Here is an 18,626-nt window from a genome sequence, read left to right as displayed (position 1 = left end):
TTAAATAACACATCATATATTTCCCCAAACCAACACATTTTTGCATGAAATAAAATCACAACTAACTACAAGGACGTATTTACAATATATTTTGACACATTGCGATTGTAAAATATAAAAGTACCTAAACCAAAATTTCACAACATGTTTTATGTTCAAGCAGTGGTAGTCAACATAATAATAATGTTTAAATGGTTTTAAATAACCATAAGTTGCTGATAAAGGATAGCAGAATTAAAACTTATCTTACTACAGAACAATTAAATTTGAATCTTTTAAAGTAACTTGTGATTAATTAATTTGAAAGCACTTAAGATATTTACAAAATTGATATTTAAAATTAATCCATGAAGGTAGAACATAAATTTACGTAATTAAGGTTATATATAGCTTACATGAAAACGTTGTTTCCAATTAGTGAAAAGGGAAATACTGCTGTTCTATAAATACATTGTTTTCCTCTTTTTTCCTTTAAATCAAATATGTAAGCCATTTTGAGATCTTTAGTCATTGCACATCAGATACATTGTACTTAAAATATAATTACAAAAAAGTGTGTGTGTACATATTATGTATGCACGCAAGAAGTTATACTTCTCAGGCCTAACAAAAAAAAATCATTAAAATGATTTATTCCTCGTGATATTCTACGTTGTTGAAATGATGATGCGCGCGCATCTTATAATTTCACACTAATTATTTTTTCATAACGCGCCTTAAGAGAAATATAACTTCAAAGTCGGGTCATGTAAGGGTCAGTTAAGTTGAGTAACACCGAGCGGATACACGGATTAGACGCTAATCGCGGGGCACGGAAGTAGGAAGCGGGAAGGGACACAAGGACCTGACGGCGCTTGCGCTCAACTAACGAAATTGGGAAATTTGTTCAAAATATAGTACATAATTTTATTACATACTTTGAATGAGAATCGAGTACCGACTACTATACTGCAGTCATACTGTATACGCTTAACAATTTTGTGAAACTGGTTTTATATTTGCGGTAAAATACCTACTGTCCACAGTAAATTATTTTACATCAATTTATAAGAGTTGCAGTACTTCAACGGTTTTGAACTAAACGCTTAAATACCATCTTTGATCTACGTGATGATAAGTATAAATTTATCAGATCTACCAGCCATGATCGATCACCGAATGCTTTAAGTATTCAATAACACTTCAAATGATATCGCCTTCAGTTTAGATCTTAAATATCTCTCTTAAAGGTCTCGTCTTTGATAGATTTTTTCCTTTCGCCTCAAGTGTTTCGTTCTCAAGGACTCCGTAGCTAGTTAAATTACTGGGCAAATGAGACTTAACGTCTTACGTCTTAAGGTGACGTCATCGCCGCCCACATTCTCTTGCAACACCAGAGGATTCAGAGGAGCTTTGTCGGCCTTTAAGGAACGAAGGTTATCGTAACAACAATATTGTAATATACAAGGTACTAAATACGTCCAATGAAAATATTAATATACCGCATAAATTTCTGTATCATTAAATTATTTTAGACATGTTCGTTTTGAGATTATTGTAATGGGGATATGGACGAGAAATGTAATCTAATTTAACTTATCTATAAACAAGTTGAAGAATTAATGGCATATTTTACTTTATGATTTTACGTAACGTTAAGTTCTTACAATTATTGTATATAAAAACGGCCTATCTTTAAGAGAAGGTTGATAAAATTGATGTAGGGATCACGAGTTTAACAACATTAGTTTTATATAAAGGGTTCCACACGGAATAGCTATAATATACCTAAGGGTAGTGCAATAAAAATAAAAATATTTATAATATACAAGTAGGTACATAATATGAATTTAAAAGCTAAAATTCTGCAAGAATTTCAAATGGTGTTGTTTTTAATTTATTGCTTAAAATAGTGGTTAAAACCGGAAGTTCTTTTAAGAAAACTTATTTTTTTTTTCCAAAATCTCTTCAAAAATCTTAAACAATGCCTCCACTTAATTTCATGCTGAAGTGCTCAGCGTTTATGAATATAAAAATTTGGACCTTTACGGAGTACTGTCGGTCATTATTACAACCCGCTCTCGAATTACCTTCGGTATTACGAGGATGAGGGAAGTGCCACACAGCCATTGCAAAAGACACAATTATGCGGAGCTCCTCGACACTGGCTCAGTTGCGATTAGCAACTCTCGGTTACATGACGTCATGACGATACGACGGGTGTATTAAATTAAATCTTTACTAAGTTTTTTTTTATAATTTTTAGTTTTAGAAGTCTTTTTCTAAATCGTTGTGTTTTATTTATCACTTTTTAGTGTTATTTAATTAGTTGTTGTGTAAACTGCAGTAGGTTTTTTCCCGATTACATTACGTAAACTATAATATTTCGTTGCTTCATTTTTTCATATATTAAATACTCATTTTTTACAGTAGTTATGAGTAGACCTAGAAAAGGTGGCGCGCGCCTTAACAATATAGATCCCAATAAACGAGAATGGAAAAATGAATCGACTCCGAAGGTGCTGTTCGAAACTCTATTTCACGTTCTTGTGAGATAATGAAATATCGTAAAGAACACTTTGTTAGCTATGAATTACAGGTAGCCTATGATAATAATGATACTATATAAACAACCAAAGCAAATGAAAATTCCTAAAAAATCTGTACCCAAAATACAATTAAATCGTCCACGTAAAAACAATAACGTCATCCACATAAACATGAATGTTCATAAAATGAAAACTTCTGTGTGAAAATGACAACTATTTCGCATCAATCTATAGAAGAATCACATAAATCTATTCATAAATCTCAGCGTAATCCGTGTACATACATAAAAAAAATGCCAATCGAATTGAGAACCTCCTCCTTTCTGAAGTCGGTTAAAAAGTATTTACATTATACCTATTATAAATCACATCAAATACTGTTACGTTAGAAGCCTTAAAATAATCATTGCTTTACAAAATCGATATAATAAATATTTTAATTATATATGGCATTAATATTTTTCGAACACCATAGGTTACACAAAATGTAAATTGATCTCGGTAATCTTATTGGCTGATCCAAAATACAATGTAAGTAGGTACAACAATGCCGTCATAATTAATTAAAAAAAAAAACATGAATTAAAAAGCATATAATGATAACTGCTTCTGTAAATATTTATTGCACAAAATTAACATTATGTATCCCTATATCGCTAACTGTCATCTATTTAAAATATAAAAGAGAATGTATGTTTGAATGTTCCCTAATAACTCCTAAACTATTCGACCGACCTCAATGAAATCTTTTGTTATAGATTTGTTGAACCTCAAGGAACGATTATATATATAGATTGTCGTGTCACGATCCCACCCACGCACTCACCCACGCATTTACCATATCTCTCGAACCTTTTATTGACACAACAACGTCTGTCGGGTCAGCTAGTACTTAACTAAATAACTGTTATTATATAAAAAGAATGTTTTAATGTGTTATACTCGCATTATCGATCGAAAACGATTAATTCCTAAATATAAAAAGAATTATTACAGGTATGTTTCATTTATTCATTGAATATAAAATCGATGGTTTAAAAAATAAGCATACTAAAGCAATTAAACTTTGAAAATTATTGTGTTTATGCGTCATTTTATATGTTATGACGTCAGTAGGATGGTCGCCGTACGCAGTAGCATTTTGCGGGATTCTACGAATAAAGATGTATCTTGTGTTCCCAGAGCTACCAATAATATTAACGGACAAAATACACCACATTTTTAATGAGATATTCAAACATTTTAACTATCACTATAATTCAATATTTAAAACATTAAACTTATACGAAGAAACTTAAAAAAATAAACCCATGGAAGACAAAACATACACAGCAAATATATATATATATATGTATATAATGATTTACAAATCATTTTCTCAGAAAAAATTAATTCAGATATTGTAATATATCGTTTTCTCGTATCTAGGTATTATTATTATATACAATAAAATATCTACATTTTTAATAATTCTTCACACCCTATTAAAAAAAAAATTACCAAATTTAGAGCCTTGTGGTGGTTCCCCTAAATAATCCCCTTCTAAATAAGAATAAACTAGTATTTAAATAAGTTAATTTTTATAATTTTATTTTTATTTTAATAATTTATAAATAAATTTATTCTTTGAGACTTCCCAGTAAGTTGTCTTAGGACACTTGTATTGGGAATATCTCGCAACTTCCTTAGCAGAAATGATTAAAAACCAAATTTTACAATTATCGCACAATGAAAACAAGTCTGAAAACTGTGTGTGTAAAAAGTATATTATGAAGCTTGTGTGCATGACATGCAAACTGCTACCACACTAACATTTTTAATATGATGTTTATCTACATTTTATGAAATATGACATGAAAACTGCTACCAATGTAACATTGATTAACATTTTAAATAACATCGTTATCTACATTGAAAAAATACCACCACAGTAATATTTATTAACATTCATAGTAAAATTGATTTAAAATTGTATAATTTTTTTCATATATCTATTTATTCTTATAAAATACAACATGAAACTGCTTCCCTAGTAACATTAACATTTCAAATTCGCTAATAAAGCTATCTATAATAGTTGCAAAAATTCTGGAAAATTGTTTTTTAATTTTAGAGTACATTAACTCAAGCGATACAACTCGATTCATCCTTACCGTGGTATGTAGTACGTATGAAATTCTTCAAAGAAGTCGTTGAGGAAAAGTCTGTATTGTTCAGCTTGGTCAAGTCTAGCTGTTAGACCCTCCCAGTCTCGTTTGGGGAACCACCGTTATTCCAAATTATATATAGTATTATATATAATGGCTTAAGATCAAATGGTCTCAACGATACCTTTCTTCTTAGGGCGTGACTCACCGGAGATAAACGACGTTTCTTCAGAGGATGTCCGGGATACCTTTTGTATTTGCGACGTGCTAGGTGTGTTCTGTAAAAGGACCGATATGATTTACAAGCTTGTAGTAATAATTATTTATGCAACTGTTGTGTAATAAGTTGTGAGCACTCATGTGATACTATTATCACACTCGGCTTCGCCTTGTGTGATAAACCCACATTCGCGTTTTAATACCTAATTATCAACAATTCAATGCAAGACTTTATCTACACCCATAATATGAATCCTCTATAAAAGATTCTGAAACAGTTAAAACATTTTACACTAACATTTTAAAAGCCAGTCCTAGTTACCATTACATCACCCAAACGAGTGTTGTAATGAAAACGGTTGATGTAATGTTGTACTGAATTTCTTTACAACACTCGTTTGGATGTTGTAATGGTTATTAGGACATTGGGTGTTTTTATGTTGGCAGTAAGCTAACTGTTTTAGAATCTTTAATAGAAGATTTAAAGCATGGGTGTCGATAAAATTGTATTATTAGTGTTAAAAGCTTACATAATTTATACGTCTAGATAGCGCCTCTTACTGCTAAACAACCGATGATAACAGGCCTGGTTTATTTCTTTAGTGTGCGTGACAAGCTACGTCTTACACTCGCGATTTGTATGTCACGTTTTGTTAGTTTGTGTGCACTGCTCAAAATTAATGTTATTTTTTTGACGTTTTCACAGCTGTCACAGTCTATCTAGACGTATAAATGAACACGACAGCAGACAGCAGACACGACAGCAGTATAGCAATTCCATTGGATTTGCTATACTGCTGTCGTGTCGAACCTGTGGCAGAGTGAGCTACTCCGACCATTGACCGAGACTAGAGACTCACGTCAGAGAATAGAGAGTAATGGTAAAATAAGTGTCACTTAGTTATGAACACGGCAGCAGACAGCAGACACGACAGCAGTATAGCAATTCCATTGGATTTGCTATACTGCTGTCGTGTCGAACCTGTGGCAGAGTGAGCTACTCCGACCATTGACCGAGACTAGAGACTCGCGTCAGAGAATAGAGAGTAATGGTAAAATAAGTGTCACTTAGTTACAGTTCCTAAAGAAAATGGTACTTTAAATGCCCACCAATAAAATTCATTTTAAGCCGTACTAAGTTCGTAGCTGTGTTGGATTCATAACGCATTGATATTGACACGAGAATGGGTCAGGTATTGGAAATGAATACTCCGCTTATAGGGACGAGTCTATATTTGCGTTCAATTTTCTAAACATGCACTTCTCCGGTCTGCCGCTGTTCCCCGCGGGCGTCGGTACCTTCAACGCGTCACACCGCACCGTACACTAAGTCTCTTCTATCTTCTTCTTCACCTGGATCACTTTCCACTTTTCATAAATCTTCCTCGTTTACTATTTATAGTATATATATACTAGAACTGACGTAAGCCACGCTTAGTACAGCTTGTATATACCCCCGGATCTGTTCTGTTTTCAAAATGATTCTCCCGTTCCATCTTAAAATTTAAATTGTACTCGAAAATTCTTTTAACTATTTTAATTATGCTTACATATTTAACATCCTTTTTTTTTTGTTCGATTTGATCCTGAGCTTACTAGAAATTTCTATTAACTTTAGAAAGCCCAAAAAATTCCATACACTGGTACGTGTATCGAACCCGGGTCTACAGCATCTACATGTAAATACTTTTCCGTTGAGCTACGAGTATTGCTGACGGAGCTGTTGAAATTATCTATGTCTTGTAGTTTGGCAACTCTCGTCATGTACGTCGAAGCGTCGCTACGTGACAATATGTTAGATTACACACACTACGATGTACTTGTACTTACATACTTATTGGGTAGAGTAAGTACCCAAGGGGGTGAGGGGCGCGATTAAGAGAGTAGGGGCCAATCAAAGTTGGCTTGAATATTTACTGTAAGAACTAAAACACCTGTAATAATGTAATTACTCACTTACTTTTTTTTGGAAGAGTAGGATATGTAACGTACATTTGAATTCGAATACCGAACACACATTGGTACGTTAGGGGGGCGAGGATCGAACCGGGGCTCTATGGTGAGAGCTTTAAACAATGCGAAAATTTTTAGAAAACATTAAAGACAGATTAACAGGCATTTTGTTGCCTTTCCAACATTTTTATGAATATTCAGCTGATCAGCATCAAAAAGCTGTCTTTTTTTATGAAAATAAGGGACGAGACGAGCAGGACGTTCAGCTGATGGTAATTGATGCGCCCTGCCCATTACAAAAATTCTGAGCGGCACTACAATTGCGCTCGTCACCTTGAGACATATGAAGTTAAGTCTTATTTGCCCAGTAATTTCACTAGTTACGGCGCCCTTCAGACCGAAACACAGTAATGATTACACATTACTGCTTCGCGCCGTTATGGTACCCATAATCTAGCCGGCATCCTGTACAAAGGAGACTCCCACGTACCTAAGTACCTATATGTAACTATTCTCCTTTGTTTGTCACCAGCGAGCAACGAGCATTTATATGATAGGACATGCAAACTGCTACCACTGTTATATTGATTAAAATTTCAAATAACATTGTCATCTAAATTTAAAAATATAACATGCGAACTGCTACCATAGTAAATGTGTACCTGGGGAAACTTTTAATGCTTTAAAAAGAATGTTATATAAATTATGAAAGACCCATTATATCTTGAGCGTACCTGAATTGCACTAGTGGTGGGTATAGCAGTAGCAATGCCTGGGTTACGTCTGATGTCTTCGAGGGGTATCTCCTCCGATCGACCTCGTGGTGAACTCTCCCGAGAACCCTGGCTGCTGCTTCGAGATACACTGTTAAAGATTTTTATTTTTATAGAACAGGAGGTTGAGGAGGACATGAACGATGCGGGACTCGAACCCGCGATTGTTTAGATTTTCAAGAGCGACATCTCAAGTGAATTTCCTAATATGCAAATATTGGGGTTGCACCGGTTATCAACTGTAAAGTGGATCCTGTAGATGAAGCCACAACCTGAGAGTTGAACAAAGCATACAAGATTTTATTACGATACGTCACTCAGACGGTTGGCTCAGTTTGTAAGAGCGCTCGCACGGAACGCGTGAGGTCGCGGGTTCGAGTCCCGCATCATTCATAAAATTTTGATTTCAGTTTTATTTGGGTATTTAATCCCACAAGTGAGGGTTTTAAAGATAATACAAATAATTTAAATAGGAGGAAAAATGAACGTACGGATCATCTGATGGTTAGAACCACCGCCCATTTTCTCTCAGGATCAGTTGAACCACAAACAAAACTGACACATTAATAAGTTATATTACACATTTTTAACGTCAGATACGAGACAGCTGATCGACGTCGGCCATCTTATTTGCTATCGAAGGCTTAAAATAGGTTTATAGACGGCTGCAAGCTACTATAAGTAAGCTTTATCGAAGAGATAATGAGCTTCTAAGGTCTGCTCTGCGATAATACCATCTTTAAGTAGCGTCTATTAGCTATGTTTTAAACCTCCGATAAGTCATTATGAATAAGACCGCTAGCCTATAAGTTTTGTATTATTGTACCTCTCCCTGGTAGTGGTGCTACGTTCTCTGTAGACGACGACGCCATCTTTAAGCACGTGGCCACCAACGCGACGGTACCGTCGATCTGACTCCTCACCATCGACACCTGATCAACATTAATTAAGAACTATTAAGATCATGAAAATAAGTTATTAAAAGGGCTAGCTCACTACCATTGGTGTACAGTTAGCGAGCGAGTTGAATTCATCTCCCGCCGCTTTCCGCACGCCTCGCCTACGGTGTAGTGTTATGCCGTAGTTTGCGCTTACCGTATTATCGCGTTAATACTTAAGTTGTGATACCGTCTAATATTTTAATTTTTGTAATGACTGTTCCGAGTCCACTTAATTCCGTTCCAAAAGTCGCCACGAGTTGAGTTAATGCAACAATTCAACCGCATCAAATCAAATCAAAAGTTATTTGTTCGATTAGTTCCTTAAAATTACACTCATAAATGTCACAGTTGTACATTTTACCCTTAGGTCATATTTTATACGACTAGAGTATAATACTAATTCTCTACTTTGAGCTAACTATAGGTACTCTATTTTGAGCAATTCACGCACACTAACAGAAATTACCATACAAATCGCGAGTGTAAGACGTAGCTTGTCACGCACACTAAACAAATATTCTTGGCCTGTTTTCATCGGTAGTCTAACACCGAGAGACTCTATCTAGACGTATAAATTATCTAATATTTTTACATTTAACACAGCACGTAGGAACAGTGGAACATTAATAAGAAGCGACAACCACTCTTTTAAATCAATAGATAATACAGATTCAAAATTTTACAATTTATTTTAAACACAATCTCTGCATATTGACATAACCAAAATACTCAAACGTTTTGACTTATTTGAGTAAAAAAAATTGCGTGCGTACATGTTAGAAGTGAAATTTCTTGAATGATACAACGCTAGTAGGGTAGATGTTCTACTTACGCTTCATGCTACGTTTGCCCATTCTCAGTCTCTCTCAATCGGTCTTAGCCGCTCTCTCCCTCATCTCGGACAAAAACGTCCTACATTTTCGTGTCACTTTATTGCGTTTCATCCGTAAAAAAATTACCCTTAAGCATGCAAAGAAGTTTCACTCCAAAAAACAAAATTGCCAATTAATTGCAAAGTTTTAAGTACAATAGATGCATCATCAACACACACACTGTAAATAAATAAATGGTCTCTTGTAGGATCGAGGAACACACAAACCTAGAACGGTCTTGTTAATTACCAATATGTCTGCGAACGGCGGAAAGCGAGGGCTTCCCGAAAAGCGGACGATGTCTCTGCACTATGGATGGCGCGGAGATTCCAGAAACTTCTAAAAGTCGCCCGATCTGTTGCATCTTCTTCTGGCGGGCTTTTGTTCGACCCTACGAAAAAAAAATTGAGACTAAATACACAGTGACAACCCTAATATTCTAATGAAGAGTAACCACATTGTTATCCAAAAGATTGGTCCCTAATCAATCCTAAGATTTATCTTTAATCAATTTGACACGTGTTTCGCTTCTACACGAGGCAAACTGAGATGTTCACTCGCCAAACTCTGGCATGAGACTGAATTAAATGACTGCTCTTTTATACCCTAACGGCTGAGATTAAGGATTGGTCTCCGCTGTGCTCCAACTAGATACCGCACTATCTAGGAACAACAGCTTTTTTATCCAGGCAACTATTACATGCTTGTGTGCGTGGCATCTTGACACTCAATAGCATTTTTCAAATTTTGTAACATACGTTTCGCGTTATTTTACAATGAAATTAATAAAATACCTTATCCTTAATCTAAGTCTAAGGGTTATTAGTATATTGACGAATTAAAGCGAAATTTAAAATCGGAAATCACAACATTTGGATAATTATGGAATTCAATAAAAAAAGAGTACATTCTCTAAAAAAAAAGGCCTAACGTAAGAAAAGAGAACAAAATAAAACAATTTTAAATACAAGAAGACAACCTAATGAAAAACGCTTTGTTTCGGTAATTTAACCGATCGTAATTGTTGGCGCAGTAAAGTCCTCGAATGGCCACCACGTACCGGAAGACATAGTGATGGTAGGCCCCCACAAGATAGACTGGCGATCTGGTCAAGATCGCCGGAATACGTTGGATGAGGGCAGCGCAGGACCAATTGTCGTGGAGATCATTGAGGGAGGCCTTTGTCCAGCAGTGGACGTCTTCCGGCTGATGATGATGATGAATGAAATTTTGGAAACATAATGGAAAGTAAATATTCTATGTTGGATTGTTTGTATGTTTAAATTTGTTCGCTTATACACAAAAACACTATCGGATTTGTATACAGAGTGTAATCGTAAATTGTTTATGGGGATTACTAGGCGATTACTCCGTTACTATTATAGATAATATAGAGGTCGTATTACCATCGGCTGAACGTCCTGCTCGTCTCGTCCCTTGTTGACATAAAAAATAACTTTTTCGGATTCAGTATTGTTTGTAGAACACACCGCAAGGATTCTTAAAAATATATTAATGTAGTCTTGACTTTATTACAATTTTATTATACTACTAGCTGACCCAGCAACCCTTGTATTGCCATATAAAGTAATAAAAATTTTTGGGGTATAAAAAATATATGAGTACCGATTCTCAGACCTACCAAATATATCGTATATAAAATTTATCGTACTACAATTCAACTGCAATTACATTCGGTTGCCATCTTGCAACACTATTGCGTATCTGCGGATGAATGAAATAGAATAATATTAAAATCGCCATACAAAAATAGGTGTTGATCGTATACGGGTAAAAATTTGAAGTTGGATGTATATGCTGAATCGTAATAAAATAAAACAAAAAAAAGTATCAAAAAAAATAAATAAAAAAAAATTTTGGGCTTACCCTTATCATTAAGGGGTATGAAAAATGTTTGACGATTCTCAGACCTACCCGATATACACACAAATTTTCAAACATATTGGTACAGCCGTTTCAGAGGAGTTTGGTAACAAACACCAGGACAAGAGAATTTTGTATACAAGACTAGCTGACCCAGCAAACGTTGTATTGCCGATATTAAAATCGCGATACAAAAGTAACTGTTGATCGTAGATGGGTGAAAATTTGAAGTTGTATGTATTTTTTAAAACAAATTTAAAAAAAAATTGGCGTGGACCACCCTTAACATTTAGGGGGATTAAAAAACAGATGTTGTCCGATTCTCAGAACTACCCGATATACACACGTTTAACCGTTTCAGAGGAGTTTGGTAACAAACACCAGGACGAGAGAATTTTATATACAAGATGTAGGTATTAATAGATTGTTGTTTAGAATATCCGACTTACCTTAGTGAGTCTCTGCTTAGCCGCCATACTTCGTATGTGATCGTCAAACTTGAACTTAGCCCGCAACAGAACACTCCGTGCGCCCGCGGACACGCCTCCCACCCGCGGCTTGTGTATCGTCAGGTGGAGACATCTAGGATCTTCTTTGTCACCGGCTATCTATTTAAAAAAAACGTTATTAATATGAAAAACAGACTTACATAATTTAATTACTTTTTATTTATTCGTACTACCTCAATGCCTCAATAAAAGGCCTAAATTTTTGTATAAAATAAACTTAAAACAAACAAAAGGAAACAAAAGTGTTATTACCCGTGTTTTAAGGAATTTTATTTTTTTATCTCCTAAGAAAGTTAGAAAGGTGTAAAAATTCTAATTAGTTATTCATTTTAAACTATTATTTTTATTTGATTTCTGAACGACGCACGGGGGATACATTAAAGGAAATCAAAATGGTTGTTTTTATTTAATTCCGAGTATTTTCATATTTATTCAAGCTTTTAAACCTTCTCTGGACTTCTACAAATAATTCAAGACTAAAATTAGCCAAATCGGTCCAGCCGTTCTAGAGTTTTAGCGAGACTAACGAACAGCAATTCATTTTTATATATAAAGATATTAGACATGTGATTAATATACTTTAGGAAATAAAATCAAAAGGAGTTTTCTATAACAAAATTTTAACACCACCTACTAAAAATTCACAAACAAGCTCAACGCTAAGTAATTAACTGTAAAATTAATAGAACAATTTGCTAATCTTCTAAGAACAAATTACGAATAACAGAATGACTAATATTGGACCAGAAATCGGAGAGAGTAACGCCCTAACTCGTCAACGGTTGCAGCGGAAGTGTGTCCACACAAAAAAAAAAACAAATTCAAATTTCTATATTTGATAGTAAAATATATATACAAAATTACTTATAATCTACTTATTGAAGCAATTTACAATTAAGCCTTATATATGTAGGTTCAGAAAACTTATTTCTACAACCCTATCTACGTATTGGGGGATAAAACTTTATTATGCTTAAAAACTAATACATACGGTTTGTGGGGGAAAATCCAGGAAATTGGGAAAACCTGGCTATTTGCTATCTAGTGTGTCCACACCAGGACGACATCGCATTTTATAAACATCTTAACCATCTCCATCTCTCACTTTCTACAATACATTTTCGCCCAACGCCGTCTAGACAGTTTGATTGGGGGATAGTACAGTCTTACTATATCAATTCATAATATTCATAATAATAGGTACTACTTTAGTAACAAGATATACACATTTTAGCAACCGTTCCCCTCCAAAGATAATTATTACATAATATAAAAATATTTTTTATTCGTTCTATCACCGTAATACTTACCGATTCTCGGTACTTAATATTCGCCCGTGGATATTGTCAATGAAAATGTACAATAAAGAATAACAGTACAACCATCCAAAATATTTTAATATACTCTGTGATTGGTCCTTCGATCTTTGATTAAAGGATTCAAAACTGAGGGTTCCTTGCATTGACGTACAATAAACAACGTGCAACAAGCAGAACTCTGCCTACGCGTCCAGACAGAGCATTCGTACAGTTGTGTTATTACCGCGCTTTGAATACGGCGACACGCAATGATAAAGTGTTTAGTGAAAAACTATCCAAAAAACAGCATAATATCCAAACTTAAAAAGGATGGATTGTCGTATTTCAGGTAAGTGCCCCTTTAAATTAACTAACTTAAATAATTACATTTCAATTGCTAGAACAAAGTAATACATCGCCGACCACCAACCACCATCAATAAGGTTCTTATGAGAGTATACAATAGACTTTGAACATTACTACCACAAAATAAGATGTAAATTTGAATGAATGTTATCTGTTTATATGTTAATGTTTAAAGTTAATACGTACATAGAACTCAATGGTTCTTTATAACGCTCAATGACTTAAGGTACGGACAGACGTGCTCATTACTAGCACGAAAGCATGCTTTTATTGAGCATGTGCTCATTAGTAGCACGTGTGTACTGTAATGAGCATACTTATTTAGAGCGTGCTTAAAAATCAAACAACGTTTGATTTTCGAGCATGCTACCTGAGGCGCGGGTAGAAAGGGGCGTGGTCCGAGCGCGTCTGAACAGGTGTGCTTATTAGCATGCTACTATCGATTTGATCTCGATCCGCGGCGGGCGACAATGATTATTTTATTGAGTTCTGTATGGATATCACTGTCACTATATCTTTGTACATCCATTTTATCCAAGAGCCTGGTGCCAAATAGCAGCACGTCTGTCCGGTACGTTTGCTTTGAGCATGCTTTATTATGAGTATGCTTAAGCAAGCATGCTTATTGCTGGCAAATGTGAACAGTTGCATGAGCATGCTCACTATAAGCATACTTAAAAGCACGCTTTTTTTGAGCACGTCTACGTACCTTTAAGATACGGACAGACGGTGGTGTTATTGTGTTAAACACTTCCGTCGCGACAACGATGCTTCCCACAAGCACACAGCCGGTCTGAGGTTCGAGTCTCCTTAGGAGACGCCCCGCGACTGTTGTTGCGTAGTCTTTGCGGCCTCCACGGCCCACGTCCTACTTCGCTGTGAAAGCCAGGGCTGCTAACAGCACAGAGGAGGTTTTAGTCGGTATGGGGCGTCCGCTTACGCGGCCACTCGAGTCCGACATATTACGCCCCGTTGCGGGGCGTATATACGTAACAGTATTTCCTCATCGCAAAAAAAAAAATACAAATAAGAAACGGGGAGCTAATTGAGAATTATGCGTGAGAGAAAGGGACGCTAGGCAGACTGGCGCCGTAACGCGTTACGTTACGAAGCGGTTTAACCTGTCATAAGAAGTTATCATTTCAATAAGATAATACCTCTAAATCCTGCAAACTGCCGATAAGTTTGGCAACACCGAAGCCCAGCTTGTGCTTCTCCGGCTCGACCAGGATTATTTGAATGCTATCCACGACGAGAAATCGATGGTGCCACGTACCGTCCTTCTGTGTGACGTCACAGGATATCAAGTCCGAATCATCTGCGACAAATACACACACATACTTTTAGTATAACAAATATGTCGGTGTCAGTGAGTCATACATCTTTGTGCCGTTTGGTGTGCCACTTGCCCGTGGAGCCCAGAGGCGCGGAGAATCTAGAAAATACTATCTTCGCGCCTCAATAAGGTTACTGGCAACCCAAGCGCTGGCATCTATTTCGGTCAACGGATCAGCCTACTGCCTAGCATTCCAAAGCGGAAATGCTGCCAGTATTCTTGGTACACTTCCCAGTAATAATAGTATTAATGTTATGAAGTCTTAGTATTGTAAATATAGTTATAAGATTTGTTTTGTTTATTTGTTTATTATGTATTGTCATACATCCGCTCACGTAAAATTAAACTATTCTGTATATAGACTTGAAACATAATAGCGTGTAGATGACAGCCTGATAATTAGTGACCAATTTTGATTTGTCAATGTAAGCTAGTGGTCTAATATTCAAAGTACTATCAATCTAATAATCTGTTACCATCGAATGATGTGTTCATTATAATTGTTACATATATCAGAATTGTACCTAGCATAAATTTATATAAATGTGTAACGTATCTAATGTTGATGATATAAATAAATAATTTTATAAAAAATATTCTTCTCTCTGGCACGCTGTGTTCGTCTTTATGCTAGTATATTGTAAATCTTTGAATCTATAAGTATTGCTCTCATCTCCGGTCTCAATAATATTAAAACATTTGAATTCAAAATTGTACTGGAAAGTTTTGAAAAAAATTTAAAGTCAGAAACATATACTGAATTTGTAGTACAAATAGTTATATTTCATGGCTCTATTCCCAAGATATTCTACGGTTTATAAGTGACAATATTTTTGTTATAACCACCCAAAGATAAGTGTGATGCATATCCCCCTTAATGTTATCTTTATCACGTATATGACCCATTTAATCAATTCCGCCTCAATTTATACTTGTTCGTAACTATTATTCTCGATTGTTTGTAAACAACTAGTTATTCTGACACTCATTTACCAGTGGGAGGCTCCTTTGAACAGGAAGCCGGCTAGATTATGGGTACCTCAACGGAGCCTATTTCTGTCGTGAAGCAGTAATTTGTAAGCATTACTGTGTTTCGGTCTGAAGGGCGCTGTAGCTATTGAAATTACTGGGCAAATGAGACTTAACATCTTATGTCTCAAGGTGACGAGTGTCTCAGAATTTTTGGGTTTTTCAAGAATCCTGAGCGGCTCTGTATTGGGTAGGGCGTATCAATTACCATTAGCTGAACGTCCTACTCGTCTCGTCCCTTTTTTTCATAAAAAAAGTAGTTATTAATTTTTCCTTTGCGCCTATCGAATTCTATAGCGTTCGCAAAATTTCGACGTTCTAAGTGACTTTCGTAACATTATGATTAAGTATCACACTTTCTGGAAATTCAAATTCAAATATTTTTATTCAAAATAGGATGTGACATCACTTATTGAAAGTCAAAAGAAAAGAACATACCGACAAATTGAGAACCTCCTCCTTTTTTGAAGTCGGTTAAAAACTAGCACTCATTCCAAAACGAATGGGCGCAACAAACTCAGCGGGCTTTTGTTATTCATCAAAAAAATATATTTACAAAGTAATATTGTACAATTAAACTTATTATTGAATAGCCTGTAATACTTTTGTTTTGAACATTTTCTGGGATCTTGTTGTAAAAGCATATCGCCTCACCAGACTTACTATATACTTACATAGACATATACATAGATAAATACATATAAACATCCATGACTCTGAAAGAAACATTCACATTCATCATATAAATGATTGCACCTACCCGGATCCGAACCCGGAACCTCCAGCTCAGTAGGCAGGGGACTAACCACTGGGCTATATTAGTCGTCATTATTATTATCGTAGTATATAATAATGAAAAAATGAATCAAATACCCAATGATACTTACTGAGATCTAAAACTTGCCCAACTTGCACGAACGGCGCTGGATTCGCTAACGGCAGCTGAGTTTCTTGTTTACCGGACAGCTTCATGTATAAATCTCGTATTAAGAAGAATGTTCTTATAGCGCGACGAGCTCTTTCCATCTGAAAGCGTAATTATACATTACTATAGTAAGGCCAACGAGACAAGATAAATAATGTAAAGAAAGTTTCAGGGGTTATAAACATTTTTTTATTAAATTAATTATGTATAAATTTTGGATTCCCTATTCTAATCGCTGTCGTCTGTATTACACGAATCAGCTGTATTTATGACAAAACTATATATTGTTTTATCAGTTATGTTGGCAATATTGCTTTACAAAAATTGTCCTACTCTTTTATGATGTGATCCACTTAATATTGACGTTTTCTGAGTGGTGTATCGCTATCTTTTAAAAATTGTCTAGAACTAGGGTGTTTAATAAATTAAAATCTAGAAGAAAATTAACAGTAACAGATTAATGAACTTCTTCAATGAATGGCGGGCCAAATGTTGACAACTGCAGTACTGATTGTTTTCCTGTACCAGGAAACACGCAACAATAGCTGTCGTCGACCAACCTACGAGTGATAAGGACAGAGATATCTCAACGTAACTTAGTAACGGTCCGTTTATTTACATTCATTATCCCGCCTCGTTGGCCTTACTATTTCATAGAACTGGTTTTAAAGAGGTTATCATTCACATAGAGCGTTCGGGAAGTATTGTATTATATTATCTGTAGTTAAATGTGCTGTAATTCTTAAAATGACTTCGGTCAAGCGTAGCCGACAGACGAGGCTGACAGAAAACACTGTTGCGCGTGTACAATTGTGAAAAAACATGTATCCATTTGTGCTTACGGAATAAAAGACGGAGAAGATATCATGTTTACCCAATTATTAGGTATAGAGCAGGGGTGCTCAAACGGTCGATCGCGAACGACAGGTCTATCGCAAGTGCTTTTGGAGTCGATCTCGAGAAAAAAATCCGATATAGAACTATTCAGATTATGTTTTAGGTTACTAAAATCGGTAATTTCCGTACTATCTTATGAAAAGTATGCTCAGGACATGCAGTGTCATGCAGATTGAACATCCAAAGTCACTCTTTAGTTTAAGTTTAGACACTAGACGCGATTGTTTTATAAGAACTAATAAACTCGCAATTTTGCATAATTATGTGTTTTTCATTGATATTTTAGAGCAGCAAAACTAATATCTATGTCCTCGTGACACTCTACATAGACGACAATCCTTCATCACACATACTTGATGCCTCTCAGAGTCGATCAATCGTAGTCTAACAATTTTGAGGTAGATCGCGAGCAGTTCAAGCTTGAGCTCCCCTGGTATAGAGCGTCAAATTGAAGAAAAAATTTAGACAATATATTCGAAATTGCCAGGACACGAATTTTTGTTTACGATTTTTGATGACGGTGTTACGAACGCGCGTGCGGTCGATTGCTCGGACAGCGCCGCACTGAACGCAGTACGCACTAATTTAGGAGCGACGAACTCGACCGACTATTCTCGCCAGCGCGACGTAGATGTACGCGCGTACGCTGGACTGAATGCGATCATATGTTTTCAAGCTACACTTGTCCAACGTCAGTACTATATAAATCCTTAGGGCTATAAACCGAACTATAACACACACGTACATTATATTATTACACACTAGAATTATCCTTACAAAGTTAAGTTAGAACCTAACTGCAAAATATATGAGAGCAAACAGAGCATTTTCAATTTAACCGGGTAAGACAACTGGTAAACAACCAGAAGATTTAAAGCGCTTGTTCTCTTGTTGTTAGGTCAACTTGGCTGGCTTATATCATAATGTATTATAATAATTACTCAGCCGG

At 35.6% G+C, this 18,626-nt stretch overlaps 1 protein-coding gene across 1 annotated transcript in view; it reads right to left on the bottom strand.

Annotated features, from left to right (window-relative positions):
• Positions 1-18,626, bottom strand: part of LOC126978628 (protein CLEC16A homolog) — a 36,159-nt gene continuing 17,533 nt past the window's right edge. The window contains exons 10-16 of the mRNA XM_050827612.1: positions 16,743-16,881; positions 14,648-14,808; positions 11,767-11,925; positions 9,683-9,824; positions 8,447-8,552; positions 7,582-7,711; positions 1-4,953 (exon numbers count right to left, since the gene is read on the bottom strand). Coding sequence (XP_050683569.1) covers positions 4,840-4,953; positions 7,582-7,711; positions 8,447-8,552; positions 9,683-9,824; positions 11,767-11,925; positions 14,648-14,808; positions 16,743-16,881 — 951 coding nt within the window. The 3' untranslated portion in view covers positions 1-4,839. The remainder of the gene's footprint in view (positions 4,954-7,581; positions 7,712-8,446; positions 8,553-9,682; positions 9,825-11,766; positions 11,926-14,647; positions 14,809-16,742; positions 16,882-18,626) is intronic.

This window comes from Leptidea sinapis, chromosome Z (genome assembly GCF_905404315.1).
Source record: "Leptidea sinapis chromosome Z, ilLepSina1.1, whole genome shotgun sequence".
NCBI lineage: Eukaryota > Metazoa > Arthropoda > Insecta > Lepidoptera > Pieridae > Leptidea > Leptidea sinapis.
Note: the sequence above shows the minus strand (reverse complement) of the source record. Positions and strands in the feature narration are given on the sequence as shown.